The sequence below is a fragment of the Gopherus flavomarginatus genome, chromosome 3, assembly GCF_025201925.1.
Source record: "Gopherus flavomarginatus isolate rGopFla2 chromosome 3, rGopFla2.mat.asm, whole genome shotgun sequence".
In the NCBI taxonomy this organism is placed as follows: Eukaryota; Metazoa; Chordata; order Testudines; family Testudinidae; genus Gopherus; species Gopherus flavomarginatus.
This window is the reverse complement of record NC_066619.1, coordinates 240,715,676-240,743,171: the sequence shown is the minus strand read 5'-3', so window position 1 is coordinate 240,743,171 and position 27,496 is coordinate 240,715,676. Positions and strand designations below refer to the sequence as shown.

The window sequence follows — 27,496 nt, the reverse complement described above, 5'->3', positions numbered from 1 at the left end:
TTGGCATAGCTACCTCACTCAGGGTTTTTTTCTATGGCCATGACAGCCTCCTGTGCAGAGATGGGGGAAGGGGAAAGCAGCGGCTCCAGGGTAGGGTTTCAGTCCTCCCCTCCCTCCCCGGCCTGGCTTCAGCCGTGAGATTCCCGGGTTGGGCTTCAGCACTCCCCTCCCCCCACCCAGATTCAATCAGAGATGCTGGTGGCAGTGTAGCTTAATTCATTTCCTAAATGAATTAAGCCAAATCCCTATAAACAAGGTTTAAATCAATTTAAGAGTGTCCATACTGTTTTGCACCTGTTCAATTTAAAATCGCACTTTTTAGGGCTAGTCTACTCACAGACTGGAACCAAAATGCTCAATGGTGTGAATTAAAATCAGTGTAGTTATTTCAACCGAAGTCTGTGAGTAAATACATTCTTTGTCAAACCGATGGAAGTTTGAATTATAGACCAGACTCGTGGGCAGTTGTTCAACTGCTCTTCCTTTAACTGGTTGCTGGTGAGTGGGCTGTGGTGCCCCTACCTTAGTAGCAGCAACAACAGAATGGAAACAGCAAGCTGCAGAGAGAAATCTTTAAAAAGAACAGAAGTACTTGTGGCACCTTTTTTGCAGATACAGACTAACACGGCTGCTACTCTGAAACCTGTCACTATGCAAGACAGAGAAATCTTTATGCATCAGGGCCTTGCTGTGTCCCTCCCCCTCTCCTTCTCTGAGTAGGTTTTACATGTACGTTCTGGAGTCATCACAGAGAGAATAGGACACACAAACCCACAGCAAAACCCACACAGGCAGAGCTAAGAACTCTTCAGGAAGCTGACTTGAACTAAACCACTCGCTTATTTTTCATCACATTACGTCTGGCTCTGCTGCCCCATCACCAGATGAACTAAACTCAGTCTCTTACACCGGGCTTATTTGGAAGGTACGTAATTCTCTTTTCTTCTTTTCCCCTCCTCTCCCCACCCTCTTTTAAGAAAAAAGAAAATTTACTGTTAATCCAGCAAGGAAAATTCTATTGGAAAAACAAAAACCATAGAGCTCCAGTTTGCTTCTTTATCCTCCACTTGCACTAAGAGTACTTGACTTCCGTAACATTTATTTTCAAGAGCCATGTTCAACATCCTGTGTCTGGTGAATTTTTGCCCCCTCCCTCCAATGTCTTAATGTAAATATATATATTTTAAATCAAGATTAGTGTTTTTAGCTTTCCTCATTGTCTCATCTTACAAAACTTGATTTGAAAACTACACTGTCAAATTTTATACAAAATAGAACATTCCTTATTGTGATATCATATTAAAAGACAACCTAGTCCCCCTTGTTCACTTCCCCTGGATTTGTTATTATATTTTATGCTTATTTTCTACTTCAGCATAAAAAGAACATGCTGCTGTCCCTGGATTTTTGATTGTGTTTTAAGGGGTTCTTTTTGGAACTTCAGCCTAAAATGACCCATTGTAAAGGGAGGACATAAGTGAGGTTGAACATGCCAGTAACTTTATATGTTAATTGATGCAGATAAAAAAGATAGAAAACAAACAAATCTAAAAATCCTGGGTCTGATTTTGATCTAATTGACAGTAGTGTAGATCATGAATAACTCTACCGAAGTCAATAGAGTTATACATGCGTAAACCTGATGCAAATGAAAGGAGGATCCCATCCCTTGTTTGTTAAGTAAACTGTCACTGAGGGGAAAATTTATTGTTTTATTTTCACAATATACATTTAGAATGAGAATTGTTTTGTAATAATTTTTTCAAAGAGGTTAAATGGTAATGTTTTATTAACTGAAGTTAGTATTAAAAGGTTTTTAATTTACTGATTTCTTCAGCTCCATTCCTAGTTTCAGTTGAAGCCTGGTCCAGCTAGGATCCTAATGATTTTTCACCTCTTCATTTTGAGAATGAAGTCCTTAACTTGCCTTCTAAATGGCCACAAACACAATTCTCTTCTTCCTTCTCAATGCTACTCTTCTCTTCTATAGAACAAGTACTTTATTTTCATGACACATGGTCTGGTTACATATGCAGTGGTGTGTATATACATGTAAACCCAGATATACACATGCATTTCAAGATTCTGTTTTCAGAGGCTGCTCCTCCAAACATATAAGCTATTCGATAATGGTCACCTTGGCAATGAAAAGGTACCTAATGTAAGAAGTGGATAAGGACGGAGTCTAAGGGTGCTGGATCACATAATATCCATTAGACACAGCCAGATCTAGATTTCTCTCAGGTACCCGTAAAAATCTGAATGTAATTCTTAATTTTCCTATCCTCCTCTTTCAGTGCTGTTTCCATTAGTACATGGCATAGGAGTGGGGCTGTGACCATCTGGAAGAGGACGTCTTTAACACAAATTTGTCCTAAGGAAAATATTTTCAGAGTGGAAAGGTAGGATAAAAAAGGCTAGCTGATCCTTGCAGGACTGATCTGCTTGCTTTTTGCTGTACCTAGTGTATGCCTGTCTTCTACTGTTACAGAGATAAGGTGGAACTTTGCATTAGATTGTGTAGTAGTTTACATTTATAAAAACTCAGAATTTTCATAGAAATAAATTAATTCAACTTTTGAAGTTACCATAAATGTGAAAGTGATTTAAAAATGTGGTTTAATCTCATCCATCAAAGAATGACTTAAATATGTATCACATAATTGAATCCAATTTCATTAAAAAGGCAGGGACTTGGCATACATGTACTGTTTAGATGTTGGGCAGAATTAAAGTTATAGGAAGGCTTACGTGAATTTACTTCCTACAGCAAGAAATACCTTTGGAAGGAGGAAGTGGCTGAATTTACTTAAGGTTCTAGTCACTAGACTAGAAGCTCTACAATGGGAAAATTAGACATTTATGTGTTTATATCTTTTATGTATTTATAAATGACCTCTACCCCTTGTCTAAGCCTCTGAGCTCATTAACCATTAAATTGTAGTATATGGGCCTGAGTTTCGTTTACACTGGTCTGTTATGCCAAGTTGCCTTAAATTGCTTGTACACTGTAAAGTGGCCATAGTATAAATGAGAATCAGGCCTCAAACATTTACCTTTTTTCTGCCAATGATTAGCTGCATCAGAGGACATGCTCACATGTCCATCTGCCAGAGTAAGAGCATAAATTTAAGTCTACGTCCCCAGCCAGTTACCACTGGACCTAGTCTACATTTAAAAATTAGATTGACCATGGTTAGATCGATTTAGCCCCCAGTGTGGACGTGGCTAGGTCAACTAACAAGTTCTTTCACAGATCTAGCTACCACCTCTCATAGAGATGGCTGAACTACATCAATGGAAAACCCCCTTCCATCGATGTAGGAAGCATCTACGCTACAGCAGCAGCATTGCAGTGTTTGGCTGTGCTGCTATAGCAGCTATAGTGTAGACATGATCTTCCCAGAGAAATTCTTAAGGGTCTGACCAACCTTCTCAGGAATATCATGAGTAGAGAGATGAGTTTTACACCACGTGCTGAAGTTCAACAAATTCTGGCTCTGTCTGACCATTGTGGAAAATGAGTTCTGGGGGAAAATACTCTCCAATGAAAACCTTGAAGCAGCCCGCAGTCACGCAAACCTCAAGAGAGCATCAACTGATCTCAGCTACCACAGTGGTGGACAGCAGAGAGTCAATCTCTTGGGTAGATAGGACTAAACCATAGACCTTTAAAGGCCTAAATGAACATTTTGCATTACACCCAGAAGCAAACCGGAAACCAGTAGAACTAGAGATGTAATGAGCTCCCTGTGGCCAATTTTGCAAAGCAAGAGATCTGCTGTATCTGCACTAGTGGAACCTTCTGACTGGTCTTTCCTGGTACTCTCATGTATAGTGTGAAATATGGTAACCAATCTAAAGGTCACAAAGGCATGTGAGACCAAGACACTAGCCTATCTCTCACTTCATGGATCTAGAGCTGGTTGTAATTTTTCATTGACAACGTGGTTAGCTGAAAAATGGCCTTTGAAAATGAAATATTTATTTTGTTGCAAAAAGGTAATTTTTTTTATAGTTAAAAATAATGAAAACTTTTACTTAAAGTTTGTTGCAATTTTTTGTTTACCATTAAATTAAAACCTTCAATTACCTTTTCAGTAATGTTTTTCGTTAAAAACAATTTGTGGAAAAAAAGAATGAAAATCATGAACAATTTCTAAAACACTAAAAATGAGTCTGTTTCAAACACTTAAGAATGAAAACAACTTGGACATTTCAGTTTTTCGCAAAAGTAAGTTTTTAATTTTTTGACTAGCTCCAGCTGGATCTTTTAAAACAGTGGTTTTTCAGACATCACCATGCCATGACCTAGCCATAAAGAAAGGGAGTGTGGCTGTTATCTTGTCAAACTCACCATTGAGAACATATTTTAAAACATTGTGCCGATACCGCTATGTATTGGAAACATACAACAAATTTGAGGCCCATGACTTGCCATCACCCCTTTCACATAAAATTAAACATATTTTCCTATATATTTAGCATAATTTATTTGTGCTTAATTTCTAATGTTCATTGAAAAACCAAAAGACTCTCCAACATACAGATGAGCTCTGATCTGTGTTGAGAGGAGAATAACATGGAGCCAAAGGCTCTGCTTATGCAGCTGCTAAGTATGAACAATGGGAATCACTTGTACAAAGCGGCTGCATAATCAGGTCTAAAATGTATCTCTCACCAGAGAAAGGAAAGGCAACTGAGAGATTCTGCTCTCAGTTATATCAGAATATCCCTATTGATGTTAATGTGACTGCACCAATGGAACTAAGAGCAGAATTTCACCAAAGATTTTATCTGTTTGTACATCCAAAAGAAAAAAGAGATAAGCAGGGGTATAAATTATCACAGATTAGATTACCTTTCCTAATTACCTATGTCTTCAGATATATGGACAAACATATCTTTTGCACAAGGGACCCTATTTTGCCCTCCAATACTTCTGTTCAACTCCCACAGGAGTCAATGGCAGTTGTAAATTCATATGTGATGTGAATGTAATTGAACTCAAGATACATATTTTTATCCACGTGGGTCAGTAAAATAGGCAGATCAAACATTTAAAAATGTTAAAAACCAAAAAATGATGCTGTTGTTGGTTTTGGGGGTTTCCCAAAGGGGCACCACTGATGACACACCATGTGGGAAAGACCCGACATACATGGGAAGGGAAAGAACACTACTCTTCCAGCAGAGGCCAGAACGAATATTGTGGTTAATGGTAATGCACAATACTGTTTTCAGTGCACACATGTTTGCAAGGTTGAAAATTAATCTAAAATATGTGAAATTCACCAATATGAGCTAGTGGTAACATTTGTTGATTTCTTTACTCCTCACAAGTGATATTGATTTGATTTTGAAGGTTACCCTTGTTTACTTAAAATAAGGCTGATTTTCTTCATGCAACCAGGGCCGTAGTTAGTTAAAGATTTTTTTTCTTGTCTTTCATATCCAAGGGCTTTGAAAAGTCCTGAAATCTTTCACTTTAATAGGAAAGGCAAATATTTTCCCTTCTGATGAAAGTCAGTTTGGGGATAAGCAGAAATATAGATAAATTGCACTTTGTATTTTTCCATTTACAATGGTTATGCTTAAAAACTTGTCAAAAACTAGAAAGTTTTAAGTGTGGCCATTATATCAAATTACTTCCAACAGTGTATGGTAAACTGAATAATTTATAGTGTCTTCTTTTAAACATATTTGTATTTTTGATTTCCTCTCTTTACAAAGGCATGTTATAAAATAAATTAAACAAAAGCTTTTCAAGATGGGATGTTTCATTATTATCAAACTAAAACCAGATTTGAAAATTCACTTATGTTTCAATAAGGCTTTAATACTGAATGGGAGGTTTTTATAAAACTTCCAGATGGGCTTGGACCAAGCCCCCTGAGTCAAATAAACCAAATTTTGCAAATGTTAGTATACAAGTCCAAAATGTGACATTCTGCCATATCGCCAATAAAAATGTCTCTTTTTCATATAAATGGCTGATTTCATGCAAAATGTGCTAACACTTCCTTGCTAATAAAGAAAAACTTTAAAAAGTTCCCGACCACTCTGAGAGAACAGAAATAGTTTGCTGTGTACCCCGCATGTACTATGTATTATCCAGTCACTAGATGAAAAACGACGTTTCAGTTATAAGAATCTAAAATGAAGTCTGACCAAAAAAAACTGTACTGGGGGATAAGAAAAGAAGGGGTCTATATAAAGTATCTATTTTTGGTAGTGGAGAGAAGTTGGATAATCCACTCTTGAGGGTTTTTTCTTCTTCTGAAACTACTCCATATGGTCCAATGCTGCTTGTAATATTACACATTTGATAGAAAAGTGATAGAATGTTAAGATTGCACAGAAATCAGAGAAAGCTAATAAAGCAGGCGTTCTCAGGCCAAATTCTGCAAAGACTTACATCACGGATTGCACAGCGTATACATCAATGTAAATCTGACCCTCTACATACAACAGGTGTTATTTCAAAAATAAATTAAATGAATACAAGCATGACAGCTTGCTAAGGCTGGGGCACTCCCTTTCTTTTTTGTTATAACTGCAGCCCTGACCCTGAAATAAGATCCATGCTCACAGGCTTCTGTACCCAGCTGGAGAACTTCATTGTGACTCCGTGTGAGCAGGAAAGGGGACTTCAGTGCCATTTATATGCACTTTTGTATTCAATTTCTTTTATTAAAATAAAGCATTCCTAGGGAAGCTATGAATGTAGGAAAGGAGCCTTTCCAGTGTATTCCATAAATATGCTTTTATACCAATTTTACAACTGCATGGTATAAAGTACATGAAGACTGGATAATGGAATAGACCTTGCAAGGTAGCCACATATAAATTAAATACAAAAAAGTGTAAAACAAATTAAAGGGTTAAATAGGTTAAACCACCAAATGCAGGAATAATAACCTTCCATCCACAAAGTGCTTTATAAAATGATTTGCTAACTAGGTACAGACATATTGCCACACACAAACTGTAACTGATAGTTAGGTTCGAAAGGGGGATACCACTTGCTACAGTTAACATCTAACTAAAGATTTTATACCTGCATACCATACACACAGGACAGAAACTGTGGACATTGGCAATTCTGGAAATACACGATTAAAGTATGTAGTCAGTTCCTTACTACCTTGACATAATTAATCATTCATGATTCGCCACCTCATCAAATTTCTACAGCTCACTCAATTTTACCTTTGCCCCATTAAAAATCAACACATAACTTCAGACATGAAATACAGGAAAATATAAATGTTCACCATAATGTATCAATGTATCCTGAATTGTTCACTATGAAATACAACATACGTTATTTGTTGCACAAAACAGTTACAAATTAAACATAGAATATCTTGTACGCACATCCCCATACTTGGAACAACAGCACCAAATCCCTCCCCCACACCAAACACCTCCATGAAACATTCCAATTCTGTGTTGCATTATTAATTTTCCTCTCTCTGAGCACATCCCCCTGTAATAAAGCACATACAAATACTACATAACATACTAAACACAGAGAGTCTGCTCCTACTCCTGCTGAAGTCAGAAGAAGTAGGGCTGGGCTTTGAGGGCTTTGAGAAGTAGGGCTGGGCATTTTAAAAACCTATAATGTGCAATTTGTAAGGAACATACACGCCCCTAATTTACCAACCAATACCTTTGTTCAATTAAACAATGAAATAATGGGGGCAAAGCTAAAGCTTGAGTGGATAAAGGAAAGTGGTTGCAGTATGAGTGGATGGCCAGTTTTTACTACCCAGCGGGGGGAAGTGGCTGGACAGCTTACAGATGCATTTCCAGACTTTTTAACATTTGGAGGTTTTTATATGTATGTGACAGGGAGGTATACAAATCTATATTTTTTATTATTTTTATTATAGTAGTGTCTAAGCCCCGCCCCCCACACCTCCCACTCCCTCAGTCAAGGACAAAGGCCTCATTTTGATAGTTACTGTATAAACAAGTAACAAGAAGACAGTCCCTCCCCAAGGGCCTAATCAAAGCTCACTGAAATCAATGGAAAACTCCCATGGACTGCAATGAGCTTTGGACAATGTGCAAAGACACTAACATCCTTTTAACCTCAACTATCTTTAACTAAAGATTTTAGTGTGAGGATTTCCAGATTTTTAAGTTTTTGTATTTTATTTTAGATTATATAGTTATAGGATTTACATAAAAATGCATGCATAGACACATACAATAGAGGATAGAAAAATTGTAATTATTTGAATATAAATATTAGTATGTACACATAGAATAGAAATGTAATTACATGTAAGTGACTGTGTAATTTATTTATGTCCGTTTGTCTCCATTATTTTGCAAATATAAACATCTATTATCTCTTCATCTATATATATATATTTGCATGTGTATGAGTGTATTTATATAGATATGTGTGTGTATCTGTGTTTTAGTAAACATGAATGTATAGATTAGTTATTGAATGTTTCATGTTTTTAAATATATGCTGATTGATTTTGTGTATATAACTACATACCTATCCAGGCTGGCAAATAGTGCCATATTCTGAATAAAGATATATATTAATTTTATACACAGATTTGTATCCATTATGTGTGCATGAGGGATGGGCACTCTGTGTACATTTTACTTCCTAACGGGTGTTAAACGTGCTTTAGCTATCCAATAAATTATTAAAAATTCAAACAAAAACAGTGAAAGACACCAGACTTTGTGATAAGTCCTATCTGTAGTGAAATCAATATCTGAACTTCAGTAAAACAAAAAACAATAGAAGGATTTTAAAGAGTTAAACCGCTAAAAATGTTTTTACCAAATATTATATAAATAGTTATATAATATATATGTTACCATAGATATGTCTTTTCTGATTTACCTCATACTTCAAGAAAAAAGTTCTGTGTTTAAAGTAGGACGTGTTGTCATGAGAAATTTGACGTGGTTTATACATGTGAATAACTTCACACACAAGCAGTGCAATTGAAGGCAATGAGACTATTTCCATGCCTAAATGGTTACAAGATTGGACCTTTGGTTTGATTATACTGAAGTTAGGCATGGCCTTAGGACTGAAACCTAGGTAATTTTTAATTATGGAAAGATGTCTCTTCATAATATGTACATGTAATAGGACTATAATGTGAGTGTGTTTATATAAGTTTAAGTATGTTGTGTGTGTGTGTGTGCATATCTATACCTAGATGCACACACAGAAATAGCTGTATTTCATTGGTGGATACACATACCCTAATGGGGGCCATTAAGTATCTTAGATAGATAAATATGGGTGTATGTGTGGAGAATACTACCCCTCAATATGTATATGCATATCCACCACTGAAATGTAGCCACATCTGATGTAAAAATTTTGAATTATTTAATAGCATAGAATAAAAAGGTGTTACAGCTGGGGATGGGAAACAAAGGCTATTTTATCCAATATACAGTCTACCAGAACAATTTTACACGGCACAATGGATGAAGTTCACCCCTATTCAGGTAACCAGTAAAAGGCCTGTGCATCGCTCTCTTAGGGCATGACCCGATGGTCCCTTTCCATTGACTTCAAAGGGTGTTGGATCAGTAACTTGTACTGGCCCCCCGTAAAGGGTGATTTTCACCTCCAGGAATTAACCTCATATGAATTTGGGCAGGACACAGGGGTTAGTGTAGAAAATCAGTCATTTACTGTTGTGTCTTGGGCACCCAAATAGTGAGTTATCGGACATTTCGTACTATACTCCCTACCTAAGCACAATGACAATGAGGTGGTTTAAGGATCCACCTGATCCATGCCTTGATTATCAGAGGTACTCAGCACTCATAGTTCCCATTGTCTTCAGTAGTTCAGGAACTCTAAATATCAGCCCTTTACTCAGACTTTTTTGACCTTTTAAGGTTGTTCTAATTCATGGGTGTACATGTTAAATTTTCATGATGTGGTTGTATCAAAAGTGTGATCAGACACAAATAATCACAGTATAGGGTTTCATATCTTACTTTTCTTCGTTAATACTGCTGGGCCATATCATGCTACCCACATTAAAGTAGAAATCCCCATTCTCAGCAATGGAGATTTCAGTCTCAAAACTGAGGGCATAGTTACAAATGTCTGAAAATTTGGCCTTTATCCCTTGTTTTTAGTTTCAAGCTTTACAATGTCTGAAAAAGCATTTTAGAGTTCAAAATGCTCATGCTTTGTCTCATCTCAGACGTGAATATTTTTAGGGAAGTTTATCTCCAGGATGTTTGGCTGCAGTCGCTGGATAATGATGATACTACTTAGCATATGCATTGTATTTAATCTTTGGCTGGCCAACCAGACTAGCGTGTGTTAAAGGCCTTGTCTACACTATTCTTTGTACACATGTTAACTAATCCAAATCCTAGTTTAGAGAAGGCTGGAATCATTTTCAAAGTACCCAGAAGACATTCTGCACCAAAATATGAAAAATTCTGCACCAAAAAATTAAAAATTCTGTGCACAGTATTTGAAAATTCTGAAAATTTTATTTGTCAAATAAATGTGGAGGCTCCAGCATGTCATTAGGGAGCACAGGCCACTGGCTGCACACAAGTGGGAGATCACTGTGCAGATCCGCCACCAGGAAATGGACTCAGCGGTGAGGCTACACCCAGCCCTGACACAGCACAAGGACCTGACACGGTGCAAGGAGTGCAGGGGAGTGAGGCTCAGTGGGAGGGTCTGGGTATGAGGGTCTCTGGATTCACAGTGGTTGGGTGGATGGGGGAGCAGCTCCCTGTACGGGGATCCCTCCCACTGCAGCTGAGGAGGGATGGGTGCAGGAAGCAGGGAGAGGGCGGATTTGCAGTTGGGGAAGAAATATGGGTGTGGGTCTGACCCGGCCCTGGATGCCGTGGAGGGAAAGAGAAAGTCCTGCCCTTCCCAGCCCAGCCAGGACTAGCAGCTGAGCCCGCTACAGGATAGGAGCCACCAGATGGGTCTCTCCCAGTTCTGCCCTCTGCCTCACAGTGATTTACCTCTCTACTGGCTGCCGTGGGCACCTGAAACATACTGGTGGAGAGGGTCACATGACCACTCTTGTGGTTTCCCTTTGCTTCCCTGTCAAAAAGTCATTTTTCTGTGGGGAAGCAAAGAAGTCCACAGCGCACATAAATTCTGCACATTTGCAATGGTACAGAATTCCCCCTCAGGAGTATCAAAGATAGGATTAGAATGTAGGAGTTGCTGATACCTCTTTCTGAGCTCAGGGATGTGTTTTCATGTAGATGTTTGACCACACTTGATGACATTCTATACTTTAAACTAGAAGCCAGCATTTTTTCTAGTGAAATTGAAAAACAGTCTCATTTAGTTCAGCAGATAAACCTGCCTCATTAAGCTATAAATGTTTCTGAATTAATTTGTGCCTGGAATTGTTTCCTCACAAGTAAAGCTAGTTCTTCATGTGATATATACTCACTCAGGCCCTGATCCTGCAATCAGTATGTCATCAGCCCACTGCTCCCATGTGGAGCCCACTGCAGGATCAGGGCCCTGGTTACTTTCCTGTACTACTCACAAACCACATCAGGCTTTGCAGTGTTTAAGTATTCTTCCAAGAAGTCACTTACGCATTAGTCTTTCTACTTATTTTTTTGTGTAACTTTTACAGATTATAAACTGTTTGGTATATGTGGTAAAATTAATCATTAGAGGGCCCAATTCTGCAACCACACAAACAAATCTTGTGCCTTTACTTGCATCAACCTTTACTCTACCCCATTAGCAGGCATTTCTAATATGGTCTTTATTTGGTGATCGCACAGAACTGGGCAATGTGATATATTATTTGGCACATTCTATAATACAATGCAGTCGAATGGAACTGCAATATGTTTTTCTAGCCTTGCGGGTGCTTATGCAGTGTGTTGTGTTGCCACTTTTGCTCTTAAACCGAGGTATAGTACTGCCCCTCCAACAGGACTTTTTAAAGGACATCAAGTATGTATTCTTCATTTAGGTTTCAACTGACTTGTATAGCTTTAGCTTTACTTGTTCAGTCTTTTCTTTACTGTTTACACTGAATTTTAATACTCTTTTTACAGTAAGACTTTGTCAGTGAGATGAATTGTGCATGCTTGATGTATGCGTAAATTGCATCTATTCTTGTAAACTTTCATGGATGTAGGTGGAATTTTGCAATACTGCACATATGTTGTGTGATCATGTCATTTAAGACCCTACTGTTTTGCACAGATAGTTGGCAATTACTGCGAAAGTTGTGTGAGAATTTTACATCTGACATTTTTGGCTTTCGTGTAATTAAAATCCTAAATCTAATATGCATTTATTTAGTGTATATAACATATGGTAGAATGAAAACTGCAGCTGATAGCAAAAATAAAGCCAGATCTAGATCAGGGTAGAGGTCCCTCAGCCCTTGCACATACCCACTCAAAAGGAATCAGAAAATGGCCCTTACTGTGTGCCTTTTAGTTTCATTTATCCATGGATTGTAGTTTGACCCCCTTTACTTTAAAAACAGCCATATGCTTTTGTGACGGGACTTGTCAGTACTGGTAAGTATGTGTCAGTACTAGTCAGTGTGTATCAGTAATAGCACATGTAATAGCAGGCTTATTAGTCTGATTTTACTATATTAGCCTTCATTCTATTTTATTTTCAAAATATCCAAAGCAATAGAATCAGATTAAGGGCAAATTGTATGCCACCGCTATGTGTCTGTCGGTCTCATTTTTTAGTTTAGAGAAAACCAAAAAGCATATTGAACTGCTAACTTCTATTTTTTCTCTCTCAATTACATTAAAAATAACCAGACTAATAGGATTGAAAATGAATTAAAGAAATTTGTGCTGTGGAGAGTAGTTCTTTTATGCTGAATTTTAATAGGGGAGCAAATGGTTATGTCTGAGTCATAAGCCAATGGAATACAGGGCTTTATCATGGTAACATTAATACAATTTTCAAGTATAGCAGCGCTCCAATAAACATGCTTAAATAATTGAACAGCACATCCAGTGTGTGCTTTTCCAGTATTGTATTTCTATTTTTTTAAAATCTAGTTTGATTTACTTGGAATTCTCTTCTCTGAGTGAAATCTATTCCATGAGGGGGTTAAACTTTTACAGTTACTACTCTCAGTTTTAAAAGTAAATTATATACCAGACACTCTGTGGTATCAAGCAAACGTGAGAGGATTTCTTCATTCATGCTCTTGTTCATTTCCTGACACACAGGAGGGCACCTGGATGTGATTCAATCTTTATCTGAATTCTCAGAATCCATCGTGTAAGGGTTGGAAACGGACATTGTGTTTGCAAACCAGGAAATACCGCCTATTGCAGTGACTCTCTTCTAAATACCAGTAACAAGAAATCAGTATGAAAATTGAGGGTTTGAAGCAGCATTTATAAAATAAAATACTCCCTTGAGTACAAGTCAGATTGCTTGTATGTTTATCTTCTTTCGGTTGGCTCATGTGGCAGAAGACATGCCCATGCTGTAGGCAATCTCACAGGAGGTTGGACACTGCCTGATTATAAAATGGAAGCAGTGAATTGCACTGTCAATGCTAGTTAAATGCATTGCAAGTCCAGCTGATGCTTTGGTTTTTTTTCTTTGTGAAATCAGCAGAAGCACTAAATATACTAGAAATGTATAGCTAGGAAAGCAGAATGCTGGGATAGGTGAAACTGGAGTTGGCTGTTGTAAACTACAGAGCATTATTCTGCATTTCATGGTGAGGTGATAATTTTTGTCTGTACAACTAAACTCCAGAACTATCTCCCCTCTTAACAAAAGAAGGGGATGGAATGGAAATCAAATACACATTAGAGGGACATTGTCAATTTAGCAATTAAACTCATATTTTTAAGCTACTATTGTTATTCAGAACATCGAAGACTAGAAGGAGAAGAAGGGAAAGTTATTTTTCTTTAGTTTTGCAGTTACTGAATTTGACAACATTTAGTACATAGTCAGTTTCACTGTTTCCCCTGTACAATCAGACAGTTAGTTTCCCCCTGTTGTTTGTGTGAATCTTTCGCAGAGCAACTGGGGAAGAGAGAAACATTTACAAAAATAGGAAAATGTGATTGTAAAACCTTCAATACTGGCCACGGTCTCAAGACCAGGTGTGACACTTGGAACTACTTTAACTCAGTTTTTAAAACAATCTATATTTTGAATTGATTGCGTACGGTTAACAAAATGTGACTGTTGGGAAGGGGAATGTATTTATTTGGTTTGCTCTTCTGGCCTGTTTTTTTTAAAGAGATTTGCAACAAAGAGATTTTAAGCATTTTTCCCCCGCCAGTAGCTACTGCACCATTTGTAAAACTAAAAGGGTTCCCGTCACACAAGATTTATATCTAAAGACTCCCCCCGCCCTCCCCACTTCATTGTTATCTGAGAGGTTGCATGTTGTTTTTGATTGTTGAATTATTTAAATAATCAAATCAATTAGTGTGTATTTTTTTTCATGTGCTGCATTTGAAGAGCATTGCTGGAGAGGGTGCGTAAATTTTCAAAAGTACCTAAAAAGCCTAACTCGGGCCTGGTCTACACTACACGTTTAAACCGATTTCAGTAGCTTTAAACCAATTTAACCCTGCACCCGTCCACACAACGAGGCCCTTTATATCGATATAAAGGGCTCTTTAAACCGGTTTCTGTACTCCTCCCCGACGAGAGGAGTAGTGCTGAAATCGGTATTACCATATCGGATTAGGGTTAGCGTGGCCGCAAATCAACGGTATTGGCCTCCGGGCGGTATCTCACAGTGCACCACTGTGACCGCTCTGGACAGCAATCCGAACTCGGATGTACTGGCCAGGTAGACAGGAAACGCCCCGCGAACTTTTGAATTGCATTTCCTGTTTGCCCAGCGTGGAGCTCTGATCAGCACGGGTGGCCATGCAGTCCCAAATCCAAAAAGAGCTCCAGCATGGACCGTACAGGAGATACTGGATCTGATCACTGTATGGGGAGACAAATCTGTTCTATCAGAGCTCCCTTACAGAAGACGAAATGCCAAAGCATTTGAAAGAAATCTCAGGCTATGATACAGAGTCCACAGCACAGTGCTGTGTGACAAGCATAACGGAAAGCCAAAGAATCAAATGGACACTCATGGAGGAACGGAGGGGGGACTGAAGACTCCAGCTATCCCACAGTCCCCACAGTCTCCAAAAAGTATTTGCATTCTTGGCTAGGCTCCCAATGCCTGTAGGGTCAAACATTGTCCAGGGTGTTTCAGAGTATATCTCGTCAATTTACCCCCACCCACCCCCCGTGAAAGAAAAGGGAAAAAAATCATTTCTTGACTTTTTTCAATGTCACCGTATGTCTACTGCATGCTGCTGGTAGACGCGGTGCCACGGCACTGAACCACAGCATCCTCTCCCCTTCCTTCCCCGGTGGCAGACGGTACAGTGCAGAAGGACTGGTAGCCGTCCTTGTCATCTTCCCGTGAGTGCTCCTGGCTGGCCTCAGGTGAGGTAGGCTGAGGCCACCTGGGTAAAAATAGGAATGACTCCCGGTTATTCCCAGCAGATGGTACAAAATGGCTGGTAACCGTCCTCATCACAGCAACGGGGGGCTGAGCTCATCAGCCGCCCTCCCCCCGCTTTCATGTCTAAAGAAAAGATTCTGTACTGCCCGGATTATCATAGCAGCTGGAGGCTGCCTCCCCCTCATTTTATCTCACTAAAAAGTCAGTGTTTCTTATTCCTGCATTCTTTACTACTTCATCACACAAATGGGGGGAGGAGGGAAGCAACGGGTGGGGTTGTTGCAGGGGCACCCCCTAGAATGGCAAGCAGCTCATCATTTCTGCGGGATCTGACACGGAGCGGCTGTGCTCTCTGGTACACTGGCTCTCTAGTACACTTGCCCCATATTCTAGGCAGGACTGACTCTATTTTTAGATACAACATAAAGGAGGGAATGAGCGGGGGGGTCATTCCCATTTTTGTCTTTGCGCCCCCGACTGACCTCAGTGAAGGTCAGCCAGGAGCACCCATGACAGCAGCAGACGGTACAGAACGACTGGTAACCGTCTCTGCTACCTTGCAAAGGCAAATGAATGCTGCTGCATAGCGCTGCAGTACCGTCTCTGTCAGCGGCATCCAGTACATGTATGGTGACAGTGACAAAAGGCAAAATGGGCTCCATGGTTGCCATGCTATGGCGTCTGCCAAGGCAATCCAGGGAGAAAGGGTGCGAAATGATTGTCTGCCGTTGCTTTCATGGAGGAAGGAATGAGTGATGACATTTACCCAGAATCACCTGCAATACTGTTTTTGCACCATCATGCATTGGGAACTCAACCCAGAATTCCAATGGGCGGGGGAGACTGCAGGAACTATGGGATAGCTACGGGATAGCTACCCACAGTGCAACGCTCCAGAAATCAATGCTAGCCTCGGTACATGGACGCACACCACCTAATTATTGTGCTTTGTGTGGCCGCGTGCACTCGATTTTATACAATCTGTTTTACAAAACCGGTTTATGTAAAATCGGAATAATCCTGTAGCGTAGACGTACCCTTGCATGTTCAAAAGTGACTTAGATGCTTAGGAGCCTTAGTCTCATTGAAAGTCAGTGGGACTTAGGTTCCTAAATTACTTAGGCATTTTTAAAAATCTTACCCCATTTGCTGAGTGAGAAACCTGAGTGGTATCTAATATAACAAATGGTTGGACTAGAGAAAGATGATTATTGCCCTAGAAAGATTTTTTTTACATTAATTGGTGCTATCTGTGTGGCTTGAGGGAATGACATTAATACTTGCATTAGAACACGGTTTGGAGCTGCCCAAATTGATGTCCAGAGAAATTTACAATAAATGATGCATTTTCACTGGATTAGAACAAAGAAGGCATATAAATGTTACATTTTATTTTTTCTCTTTCAGGAAGCTCGTTTTACTTACTGAAGCATTCAACTGATAGCATCACCCAGTTGTGTGGGAGAGAAGGGGATTTTGTACTCATGTGAAACTCTCGGGTCTTGAGAAATTAAAGAATCTGGATGAATTCCTACTGAATGGAGATTATTTCAAAAGGTCCCTGAGAACTCTTTTTCTCTCTATGGTTCCTGCTCTTGCTGAGTTGAAACGTTGTGTTTTGAGGTGGAATTTGAGAAAATGCTGGATTCAATCAAGTGCGTGCTGGTGGGAGATACCGCTGTGGGGAAAACATCACTCTTGGTACGTTTCACCTCTGAGACTTTTCCCGATACCTACAAGCCCACAGTGTATGAAAACACAGGGGTGGATGTCTTCATGGATGGTGTCCAGATTAGCCTAGGCCTTTGGGACACAGCAGGCAGTGATGCCTTCAAAGGCATCCGCCCCATCTCATACCAACAGGCTGACGTGGTGTTAATGTGCTATTCAGTGGCCAATCACAACTCTTTTTTAAACCTGAGGAATAAATGGATTGGTGAGATCAGAAGCCATTTGCCTCGAATCCCTGTTTTAGTGGTGGCCACTCAAACTGACCAGCGGGAAACAGGACCCCATCACTTGTCCTGCATCAGCTCAGTTGATGGGAAGCGATTGGCCCGGGAGGTCCGAGCTAAAGGCTACGTGGAGTGCTCTGCTCTCAGCAACAGGGGAGTGCAGCAGGTGTTTGAGTATGCAGTCCGGACTGCAGTCAATCAAGCCCGAAAACAGAAGAGAAGGAAACTCTTCTCTGTTAATGAGTGCAGGATCTTTTGAAGTCCCTTTATTACTCTATTAGCCACGTTACTTTTTCCCTTGAACAGAAATACATCAGCATAGAAAATGGAAGGCGAGCCAAGGCAGGACCTCTGGTAGGATCACCATGCTAGTGTTCCTGATGGGCCAGATGTACTTGCTACCTGACTTGACTTTTCCCTTTCCATGAATAATGCCTTTGAACATGAAAAGTGCAGCTCTCCTTTCTCCACAAAACTGTAAATGAGCTAATTTACTCTAGGTTGCCTGGTCACAGAGGACTGGAGTGAGCCTGAACTGGAGACTTATGGATAATATCTATGTTCTTTAATTTTTCATTTCTATTGTTGGTTTATTTGTCTGCACTTATTTAATGATAGAAGGCCTCTGCTTTGCCTGAAATCCCTGCTGACATAACTTACCATGCTGAGTTTTTGACTCTAAGAACTTTGTATATATAATCTGATCATTGTATATTTAATTTAAAAAGACAGTTGTACATTTTGTTTTAAACTCCTCTAATATAGTTTGTTTTCTCTAGCTAACCACAAATGCAAACTGTCATATCTGTGAAACAGTCTCCTAGGACCAAACTCTTGCAGTTCTTATTGAGGTAAAGCCCCCAGTAGAGTATGTTAGCAATGGGGGTGAGGGCTGGAATACTGGGGATCATTAATGGAACAGAATCTGTCACCTTTGCTGGTTTAAATCCAACTTACTCAGTCTGGAAGTGACCAAAAATTATTGATAGTTGATCTGTGTCTTACATAGTATTTATTTTACGGCCTCAGCCCAGTTCCCAGAAGACTGATGACTAAATCGGAAAACCTGCCATACTTGGCATTTGGTGACTGTCTCAGCAAAGAGGTCAATGACTGAATGGGACAGAGGAAACTGACGTGGTCTCTCATCTCTAGAGGTGCTGGCTCCTAGATAGAACTTCTAGGCTCCTGGATGGGACAGTGCAGGGATGCTCACATCTTCATGCAATGTGCTGTCCCTGATCTGCTGGCAGAAGATTCCAGTCTCCAGGGATGACAGACATTTTTCATGAGCACTAAAATTCTCGCTCACATTTTTTTTAATGAACATTTTTCTGAACAGAGGTTTTGTTGAAACCAATAATCTCACATCTTAAAGGTAATCAAATACATAGTGACACTGAATTGATATAAATTGAATCAGCAACAAACAATCTCTGGAACTGGGAAGCCAAGTGTAATTACTTTGGATTTCTGCAAGATATAATTCAATATCCTTTACTTACCAGAGGAGACTAACAATATTTAGGGTCAAATCCTTGGGGCTAGATTATTCCCCTGCAGAGAAAACCTGCATATGGGTTTGCATGGGATAAATCTATTGGGGGCGAGGGTGGGCTTTGCCCCCCTTTCAGGATGGCAGTCATTCAACACACGCAACCTGTGGATTCTGTGATAGATGCACTGGTCTCACTGGGAATCAGGGCCTTTTGTGCCGCCACACCCTTGCTACTCTTGCCCCATACGGGGGTTCTGGAACAATTTGTATAGTGGAGGTGCTGAGAGCCATTGAACCAAACTGTAAACCCTGTATATAGTGAAAACCACTTCAAGCCAGGGGGTGCAGCAGCACCCTCAACAGCCCTAGTTCCAGCACCTATGGCCCCATGCATAGGGCTTTCCCTGCCCACAGCAGCCTTCCAGTAGGGCACTGCACAAAAGGTAACACAACCTTAGGTTGTGGGGGCTTTACAAAGGATGTCCTGTGGTTGCCAGGATAGATGTGTGGGGGGAGATAGATTAGTCACGTATGCAGTGCACCCAGCCCTCTCCTTTCCACCTCTAGCTCAACCCGTCCCTTTCTGCTCTCTGTAGGGTCTGAGGAGATGGTGCCATAGAAAGCAACACTTCCCCATTCTATATGAGTAAGGATCTTCTTTACACATGGATCCTGGGAGAAAGATCTGTCCCTGTTCTCACTGAGTCCTTATTTGGGCAAACTCCTGCTAGCATTTGGATGGGAGTGTGGGTGTAACAACTTGTCTGATTCAAAACTGAGTAAGAACCTCAGGACTTTGACTTACTGTTTTTAGACACCTCCAGTGCTGGGTGGGTCCGTCTTCCTTAGCAGGCAAATCATAGTTCAAATATAGCTATGGTTCCCCCCTGGGGAATGAACAGGGTACCCTCAGGGTGCTGCTCCCATGCTGATAGGCTATCAGAGTTTCTCTAAAGAGAACTTAGCAAATTAAGTCCTGCTCTTCCCAGCAATTGCAGACATGAACTTGCATGAGACAAAATAATGATGGTTATTATTTATATGGTGCTCAGAAGCATACTAGGTGCCCTCTAGAACAATTTAAGACATGACTCAGTGAGTGTGAGTAGCAAATAATACAGCGGGAATTGAGGGTTGAAAGAGGAAGAATTCCATAATGAGATCCCATGGTTACTTAGTTTTGGTATCAGCCAATTGCTTGTATATTACCTACCTCTTGGAATTGGAGCTAAGTAGGAGCAATGGGCAGAGTCATACACTGTGGTTTAAACACTGAGTTCAGTGGGACAATTCCTATGAATAAAATTACTAATTTGAGCAAATGTTTCCAGGGTATGCCCTTGAACTGCAAGTGGGCACAAAGCACTTGAAGTGTTTGTTATACCATCGAGTCCCAGGCTGGTAAACATTACTTCTACTTTAAACTTTCCAGTGTGATCTCAAGGGAGACCCTTTCATTACAAACAAGTACTGGGTTCGTACAGGTCATTTATACTTGTTTTAAATCCTTTCAAACTCCTGCATCCAGGATCACAGCAGAGGGGCTCCAGTCATTTCTCAGCTTATCTGTATTCCTCTCTTAAGTTCTGCCACCTCTGTCTGCAAAATTTTAGGCACAAAGTGCAAGCCCATTCCCTAGAGAAACACTAAAAACTAGCCTATTAGTAAATGAATTTGAACTCAGTGGGACTCCTCACATGAGTAACATCATTCAGATGCACAGATGAGGTCCTCAATGAAAACCCTTTAGCCTTGGCAACCACCGTGGTTTTTTTTCCTTATCAAATCTTATATTCCTTCATTACTGAAAACTGTGTTTTCTGTAAGCCTAACTAAAGATTAACGATTGTTAATGTCATGAACATTAAAAAATGGGTGCAAAAAGTATGAGTCATTATAAATCTTCTCACTTTATTTATAGACATTTCTATAGTGATTATTACCAGAGTAACTGATGTCTAACCTGATTTAGCCAATCATTTTTTTCTGGATATATTTTTTTTAAAAGGCTCTAACAGATTATCTTCTCTTCTTGGGTTCAGTTTGAGTAAAAGTGCTGCTTTTATGTATTGCAGAATAATAAGTGTTATGCCAAGACCTCTTGCAGTGATTATCGGCTACATGCTGCTGTGATTACTGGCTATAAAGATGCCCCCCTCAAATTATCTTTATATTGAACAAAGTAAAAGGAAAATGTGCGTCAGAAATACGCCATTAGAGGAATATAGCATTAATGTAAATGAGTCACCCAATGGGCTTTTATTTTACACTCTGGAAAGGCCTTGGAAGGCCTTGCATGCAGTTCAGCTGAGCAAGAGGCATTATTCAAAGGACACCACATCCTGGCTTTGTACCGCATGTTTGTGGATGGGCGCCGTGCCTAGATCACACAGTGGGATTAAGATGTCTTGATAAGAGTGAAGTGTAGTGGATCCCAACATATCTGTGAGGTCGTGCTGCTGCCACCTAGGGGATGTCTACACTGAAATTAAAAATCCGTGGCTGGCCCGTGCCAGCTGACTTGGGCTTGCAGGGTTAAAGCTAAGGGGTTGTTTAGACATCCAGGCTCAGACTGGAACTCAGGGTCTAGGATCCTTAGAGGTGGGAGGGTCCCTGAGTTCAAGCTGCAGCCCAAGGTGGAACGTCTACACTGCAGTTAAACAGCCCTGCAGCCTGAGTCAGCTGGCACGAGCCAGCCACGGATGTCTAATTGCAATGTAGACATACCCTTACTGACTTGGAAGGGATGCTATTTCCTTCCCAACCTTATAGGCCTCACTAACACAAAGCATAGTATCCAGGCTGTGCACTTGGGCAAGAGGATTTGGACATTCATTTTTCCCCCTCAATACAGAAAAAGATTCCTTAACTACCCCCTCTAATCCCATCCAGTTCATCATAAAAACTACCCAGATGAGTAAGAGTATATTGATGTTTAAAATCAAGCCAAGAGGCATGATGAAGGCAGAGGCATTTTGTCTAGATACTTAGAGGGAAACTGAGCCACTTTTTCTCAGCCCGACAGTTTACAGAATGTTAAAGCTAAGAAGCATTTGTCACCATGAATAAACTGTGAAAGGCTATTTATGTATTTGTAATTACCGGGTATGTCTCTTTCTCAAGCCTAGTGCTAGAAATAGTGATCTCCCAGTGTGAGACCCCAAATACAGAGGGTGAAATCCTGGCCCCATTGTAATCACCGGTGAAACACCTATTGACTTCAATGAGAGCCAGGATTTCACCCAGAGACTGTAAAGTAGTTTCCAACACGCTTAAACATAGGAACCTTGGAACTGCCATATGGATCAGATCTGAGGTCCATCTAGTCCAATGCCCAACAGCAGATGTTTCAGAGGGTGTAAAAACCTTACATCAAGCAAATGTGGGATAATCTGCCCCCTGATAGACTAGGTCTCATCCTTATCTCTAAGGATATGTCTACACAGCAGCTGGGAGAGTGCTTTGCAGCCCATGTAGACAGACATGCACTAGCCCTGCTCAGGCTAGCGTGCTAAAAATACCAGTGTAGCTGCAGCAACGGTATGGCTTAGCCACCCAATTACGCAACCCCTGAGCAGGCTGGTACTCGGGTGACAAGCCAGAGCTGCCACCTGTGCTGCCACAGTCACTCTGATAGTTTTAACAGACTAGTTTGAGCAGAGGTAGTGCATGTCTCTCTACCCAGGCTGGGAAGCACACTCCCAGCCTGCTGTGTAAACATAATCTAAAAGTCAGAGATTACTTAAACCCTGAACCATGAGATTTAATATGCCTTCCAAATTTTATTTTTTATCACTGATTATGATAGCTCCGTCTATTCTTGTTATTCACACATATGTCCAGTCCTTTGCTAAGTTCATGGCCTCAGCAACATTCTGCATCTAATTACATGGTGTGTGAAAAAGTATGTTCTTTGATCATCTTTGAATTTGCAACCTTTTAATTTAATTGAGTGCCCTCTTGCAGGAGTTACTTGGTTAAGGGATTCCTCAGATACAGCCACCTTCATACAGAACTGACTTTAATATTCAAATTGCTCTAAACCCCTAATCTGCCTTTAAGCAACATAAAGATTTTATTTTTACTCACTTGTTTTGCAAAATGTGATGATAACAGAAGATCATTTTTATATAAAGATTCAGCAGTACTTGCTTGAACTCTAATATATAAATCTGGGTGTTTCTATGAAAATAAGCATATAAATAATTATTTGTTATCTGAATAAATATTCGTAGTGGACCAGAAATGGATAAGGAGCATTCCAGTAACCCAGGCCTGACAGATATGATTTGCTTTGTTCTATCTGACTTATATGTTAACTAACAGTTGTTAACTATTTGTGAGCTCACCTTGTTCTTTCATTGTTTTGTGTATTTTGTTATATTGTGTTTTTGTGGCTGTCTTTAAACTGTAACACAGAGGAAAGGAAAATAATATTGTCAAAATTATTTCATGGTCATGTATCATGTCCCTCAGCAATCTGGTTTGTAGGCAACGTACACAAAAGCCATACAAATAGAATTTTAAAATAAATCATAGGTACATGTTCAAATAGAGGCCCTGATTCAGGGAAGGATGTTTAAGCACATGCTCAAGTGCTTTCCTGAACAGGGCCATATTGACTAAGGGTCAAAAGAGCTCACCTCACTTAGACAATTGAAATAGGATTTAGGGTCCTAAGGTACTTCTGAAAATTAGTCACTTAGATGCTTTTGAAAAATTGATATGATGTGCTTATTAATTATGTTATGCTATGGGCTTGTCTACACTTGAAACATTGCAGACGCACCACTGTAGGGTTGAGAGACATAACTAGGTCAATCTAATTTGTAAGGGCATGTCTACACTTGCCACTTAAAACGCAAAATATTCCTTTTTTGCTCAAAAACCGTGGAGTGTCTACACCTGTGAATGACTTTTTGTGGTGAAACTCAGAAGTTTCACAAGCACAGCACATGCTGTTAACACTTCCTTTCCCAAGCACAGCAGCAAAGTTTAAATTTTCATTTAAAACTCATCAGCCAGGTGTTTGGTCTCCACGCTGCACATATGAGTAAACCTTTCACTCTTCCCCTCACAAATGTTATGTAAAGTACAGCACGCCACAATAACCATGGGAATATTTTCCTCACTCATTTCCAGTCCACTGTACAAACATCTCCAGCAAGCTTTCAAACAGCCAAATGCACATTCGACAGCTATTCTGCACCTACTCAGCCTATTGTTGGAACATTCCTCACTGACATCTAGGTTTCCACTGTATGGCTTCATGAGCCATGGCATCAGTAGGTAAGCTAGGTCTCTCAGGATCACAATGGGCATTTCCACTTCTCTGACGGTGATCCGCTGCTCTGGAAAGAAAGTTCCCGCTGGCAGCTTTCTGTACAGGCCAGTGTTTTTAAAGATACATGCGTCATGCACCTTTCCAGACCAGCTGGAGTTAATATCAGTGATCCACTAGCACCTGCAAAACCATGGAGAAGTACCCCTTATGATTTATGTACTTGGTACTCTGCCAAGGTGGGCTGGGGCAACAATCAGGATGTGTGTTCCATCTATCACCACACCACAGGTAGGAAAGCCCATTTCTGCGAAGCCATGCAAAATGTCATGCACATTACCAGGAGTCACAGTCACGGTCTTGCGCAGCAGGATGCGATTAATGGCCTTGCACACTTGAGTTACCACAGCACCAAAGGTCGATCACCCTACTCCAAAGTGGTTTGCAACTGACCAGTAGATGTCTGGAGTTGCCAGCTTCCACAATGTGATTGCCACACACTTCTCTACAGTGAGTGCAGCTCTCAGTCTGGTGTCCTTGTGATGCAGGTCTGCGGAAAGCTCAGCACACAGTTCCATGAAGGCGGCTCTCCGCAGCTGAAAGTTTTGAAGCCACTGGTCGTTATGCATGTCTGGGATGACGATACAATCCCGCCACTCTGGATTAGTTTCCCTGGCCCAAAAACGCCATTCCACAGTGCTCAGCTCCTCAGTTAATGCCAAAAGCAATTGAATGTTACTTGTTTCCATTTCCGGCAGCTCATCAGGCAGCTCTGACTTCAGTTCTCTTTACAAGTTTAAGAACAGCTGCACTACCACGCAAGATATGTAAGTGACAGCTATCAGAGTAATGGACAGCAGAGCAGGATCCATTCCTGCTTGTAGATGTGGCGGGGAAAGCAGCCAGACAGCAAGGAGTGTTAAAAAGTGCTGCGAAAGAAACAAGGAAGTGATGGGGCTGCTCCGACATGAAGCAGTGCAGCACGGGACACTGAGCAGGGATCCAGAATGTCTTCCACTCACCACCACCCTTCCCACAGGACCTATCAAGAGAGCTGCACTGTGGGATAGCTGCCCTACAGCGCTGCTCTCATCGGGGATGGAAGTGCTGCTTGTGTAAACACTCTCTGATGCCTGAGGAAAAGTGAGTACACAGACCAGCACTTTACTTTCCCTATCACTGGTGAAACTTACAGCGCAAAACCTCTGCAAGTGTAGACATACCCTAAATGTAGACCAGGCCCTATTCCTGAATAAGAATGCCTTTTTCCAGTTTATAACCATTTCCAAATAACATAAATTAAACCAAAAAATCTCCCTTATACTGGAATAAGAGTGACCTCAGGGAGGTTATGTTAGTATAACTATAGCAGTATAAATTCACACTTTAGCTTATACCCGTATAACGTCTCAAGTAGACAATGCCTAAGGCTATTTCTATACTGCAGCCACTGCAGCAGCATAGCTGTGGCACTGCAGCTGTGCTGCTATAGCATGGTGGATGTGTCAGAAATCCAGTCCTGCAGCAGAGCTAGTCTGCAGGCAGCCTCATTAGTACAGCTGGCCTGCAGCAAGCAGCTGCCTGATTAGCCACAACACCTGACTGGCTGCAGAGGCCAGCAGCAGCTGGCTCTTAAGTCAGCAGCAGCAGGAGCAGCAGCAGCAGCACCAGCTCACTGGCTTCTCAATGCTTATGTCCACCAGTGTGCTTACTCCTGTATTACCTTGTTCCTGCTGCTCCAACCTTCCACCCCTCCTTGTCTGATGCTCTGATTGCTCCCAGGGGTGGCAGGTTTGTAGAAATTATGGTGGTGCCCAGAGCCCACCCATCCCCAAACTCTGTCCTGCCCTGCCTGCCTAAGGCTCTGTGAGGGAGTTTGGGTAGGAGGGGATGGTCTGGGATGCAAGCCCAGGGCTGTGGCAGGGGATTGGGGTGCAGGCTCTGGGAGGGAGTTTGGGGGTGGGTGGAAGTGCAGGCTCTGGGATGAAGGTTGGGGTGCAGTCCCTCGGAGGGAGTGTGTGGGAAAGGAGTAGGGGTGTGGGAAGGGGGTTGAAGGGTGCAGGCTTTGGGATTTGGGAACAGGTTCTGGGCTGAGGCATGGGGTGCAGGAGGGGTGAGGGGTGCAAGCTTGGGGAGGGGGTGTAGGCTCTTGGAGGGAGGTTAGGGAGGGAGGGGGTGGCTGGGGTAGGGGTGCAGGCTCTGGGCTGGTGCAGGCTCTGGGAGGGAATTTGAGGGTGGGAGGGTGTGTGTGTGAAAGGGGTTGGGGTGCAGATTCTGGAAGGGAGTGTGGGAATGCAGTGCTTACCTGGGGCTCCTAGAGAACTCCGGCCTGCCCTGCTTGTGCGCTGCTACCCCAAGGCACTGCCTGCGCAGCTTCCTATTGGCTGCAGAAGTGCTTGGGGTGTGAGCAGCGCACGTAGACACCGACCACCTACCACACCCAGGGGCTGCAGAGACAGGCTGGCAGCCATGTGGAGTGAGCAGTGGGAAGCCACTCAGCTCTGCTGCACTGTCAATGGTGGGTGGGAGCGAGCCCCAGACAGTTTTAAATCACCCAAGGGGCACGTGGGGGGAGGAAGAGACCTGGCCTCAAACATTGCTGGAGCCGGCCCTGGGCCAGGAATATTCCTGGTGCCCAGGCACCATAGGGCCATAGAACTCACAGCCCATAAGTTGCTCCAGTTCCTGCCCTATGGTTTGACCCTTGGCTCTGGCTCCTGGCTACAGACTCCAGCTCAGCCCTCAGCTCTGGTATCCAGCTCCTGCCTTCCAGTTTGATCTTTGACTTTGGTTCCTGACTACTGACTCTGACACTGACCCTAGCCACTAGGCCTGATGCCTGCTCTGACCACTAGGCTAGACTGCCCTCATCCCTGTCAGCTGACAAGATGCTTCCTACAACCTCAAAAGGGATATTTCTGAGGTAGGTCTCATCTATGATAGGAATTTATTTCAGTATAGCTATGTCTCTTGGTGGTATGAAAAATCCACACCCCTGGGAGACATACCTATATTGACTTAATCCTTTGTTATAGACCAGCACTAGGTTGATGGAAGAATTCTTCTTCTGTTCACCTAACTACCACCTCTCAGCGAGGTGGATTACCTGTGCCAACAGGAGGAGCCCTCCTCATTGTGCTGCTGCAGCATTTTAAGTGCAGATAAGCATGTAGTTATTCCACGTCTTTGAGAAGCAGTAGCTTGGTTGATGGAAGAATTCTTCCATCGACGTAGCTGCATCTACCTTGGGCATTAG

General features: G+C 41.4%; 1 protein-coding gene across 1 annotated transcript; it reads left to right on the top strand.

Moving 5' to 3' along the window:
• The first annotated feature begins 836 nt into the window (after nucleotides 1-836).
• RHOH (ras homolog family member H) lies at nucleotides 837-23,375 on the top strand. The gene is made up of 3 exons (XM_050948094.1): nucleotides 837-925; nucleotides 2,298-2,402; nucleotides 16,914-23,375. The coding sequence occupies exon 3, from the start codon at nucleotides 17,145-17,147 to the stop codon at nucleotides 17,718-17,720; it is 576 nt and encodes a 191-aa protein (XP_050804051.1). The 5' UTR covers nucleotides 837-925; nucleotides 2,298-2,402; nucleotides 16,914-17,144; the 3' UTR covers nucleotides 17,721-23,375.
• Nucleotides 23,376-27,496: the final 4,121 nt, after the last annotated feature.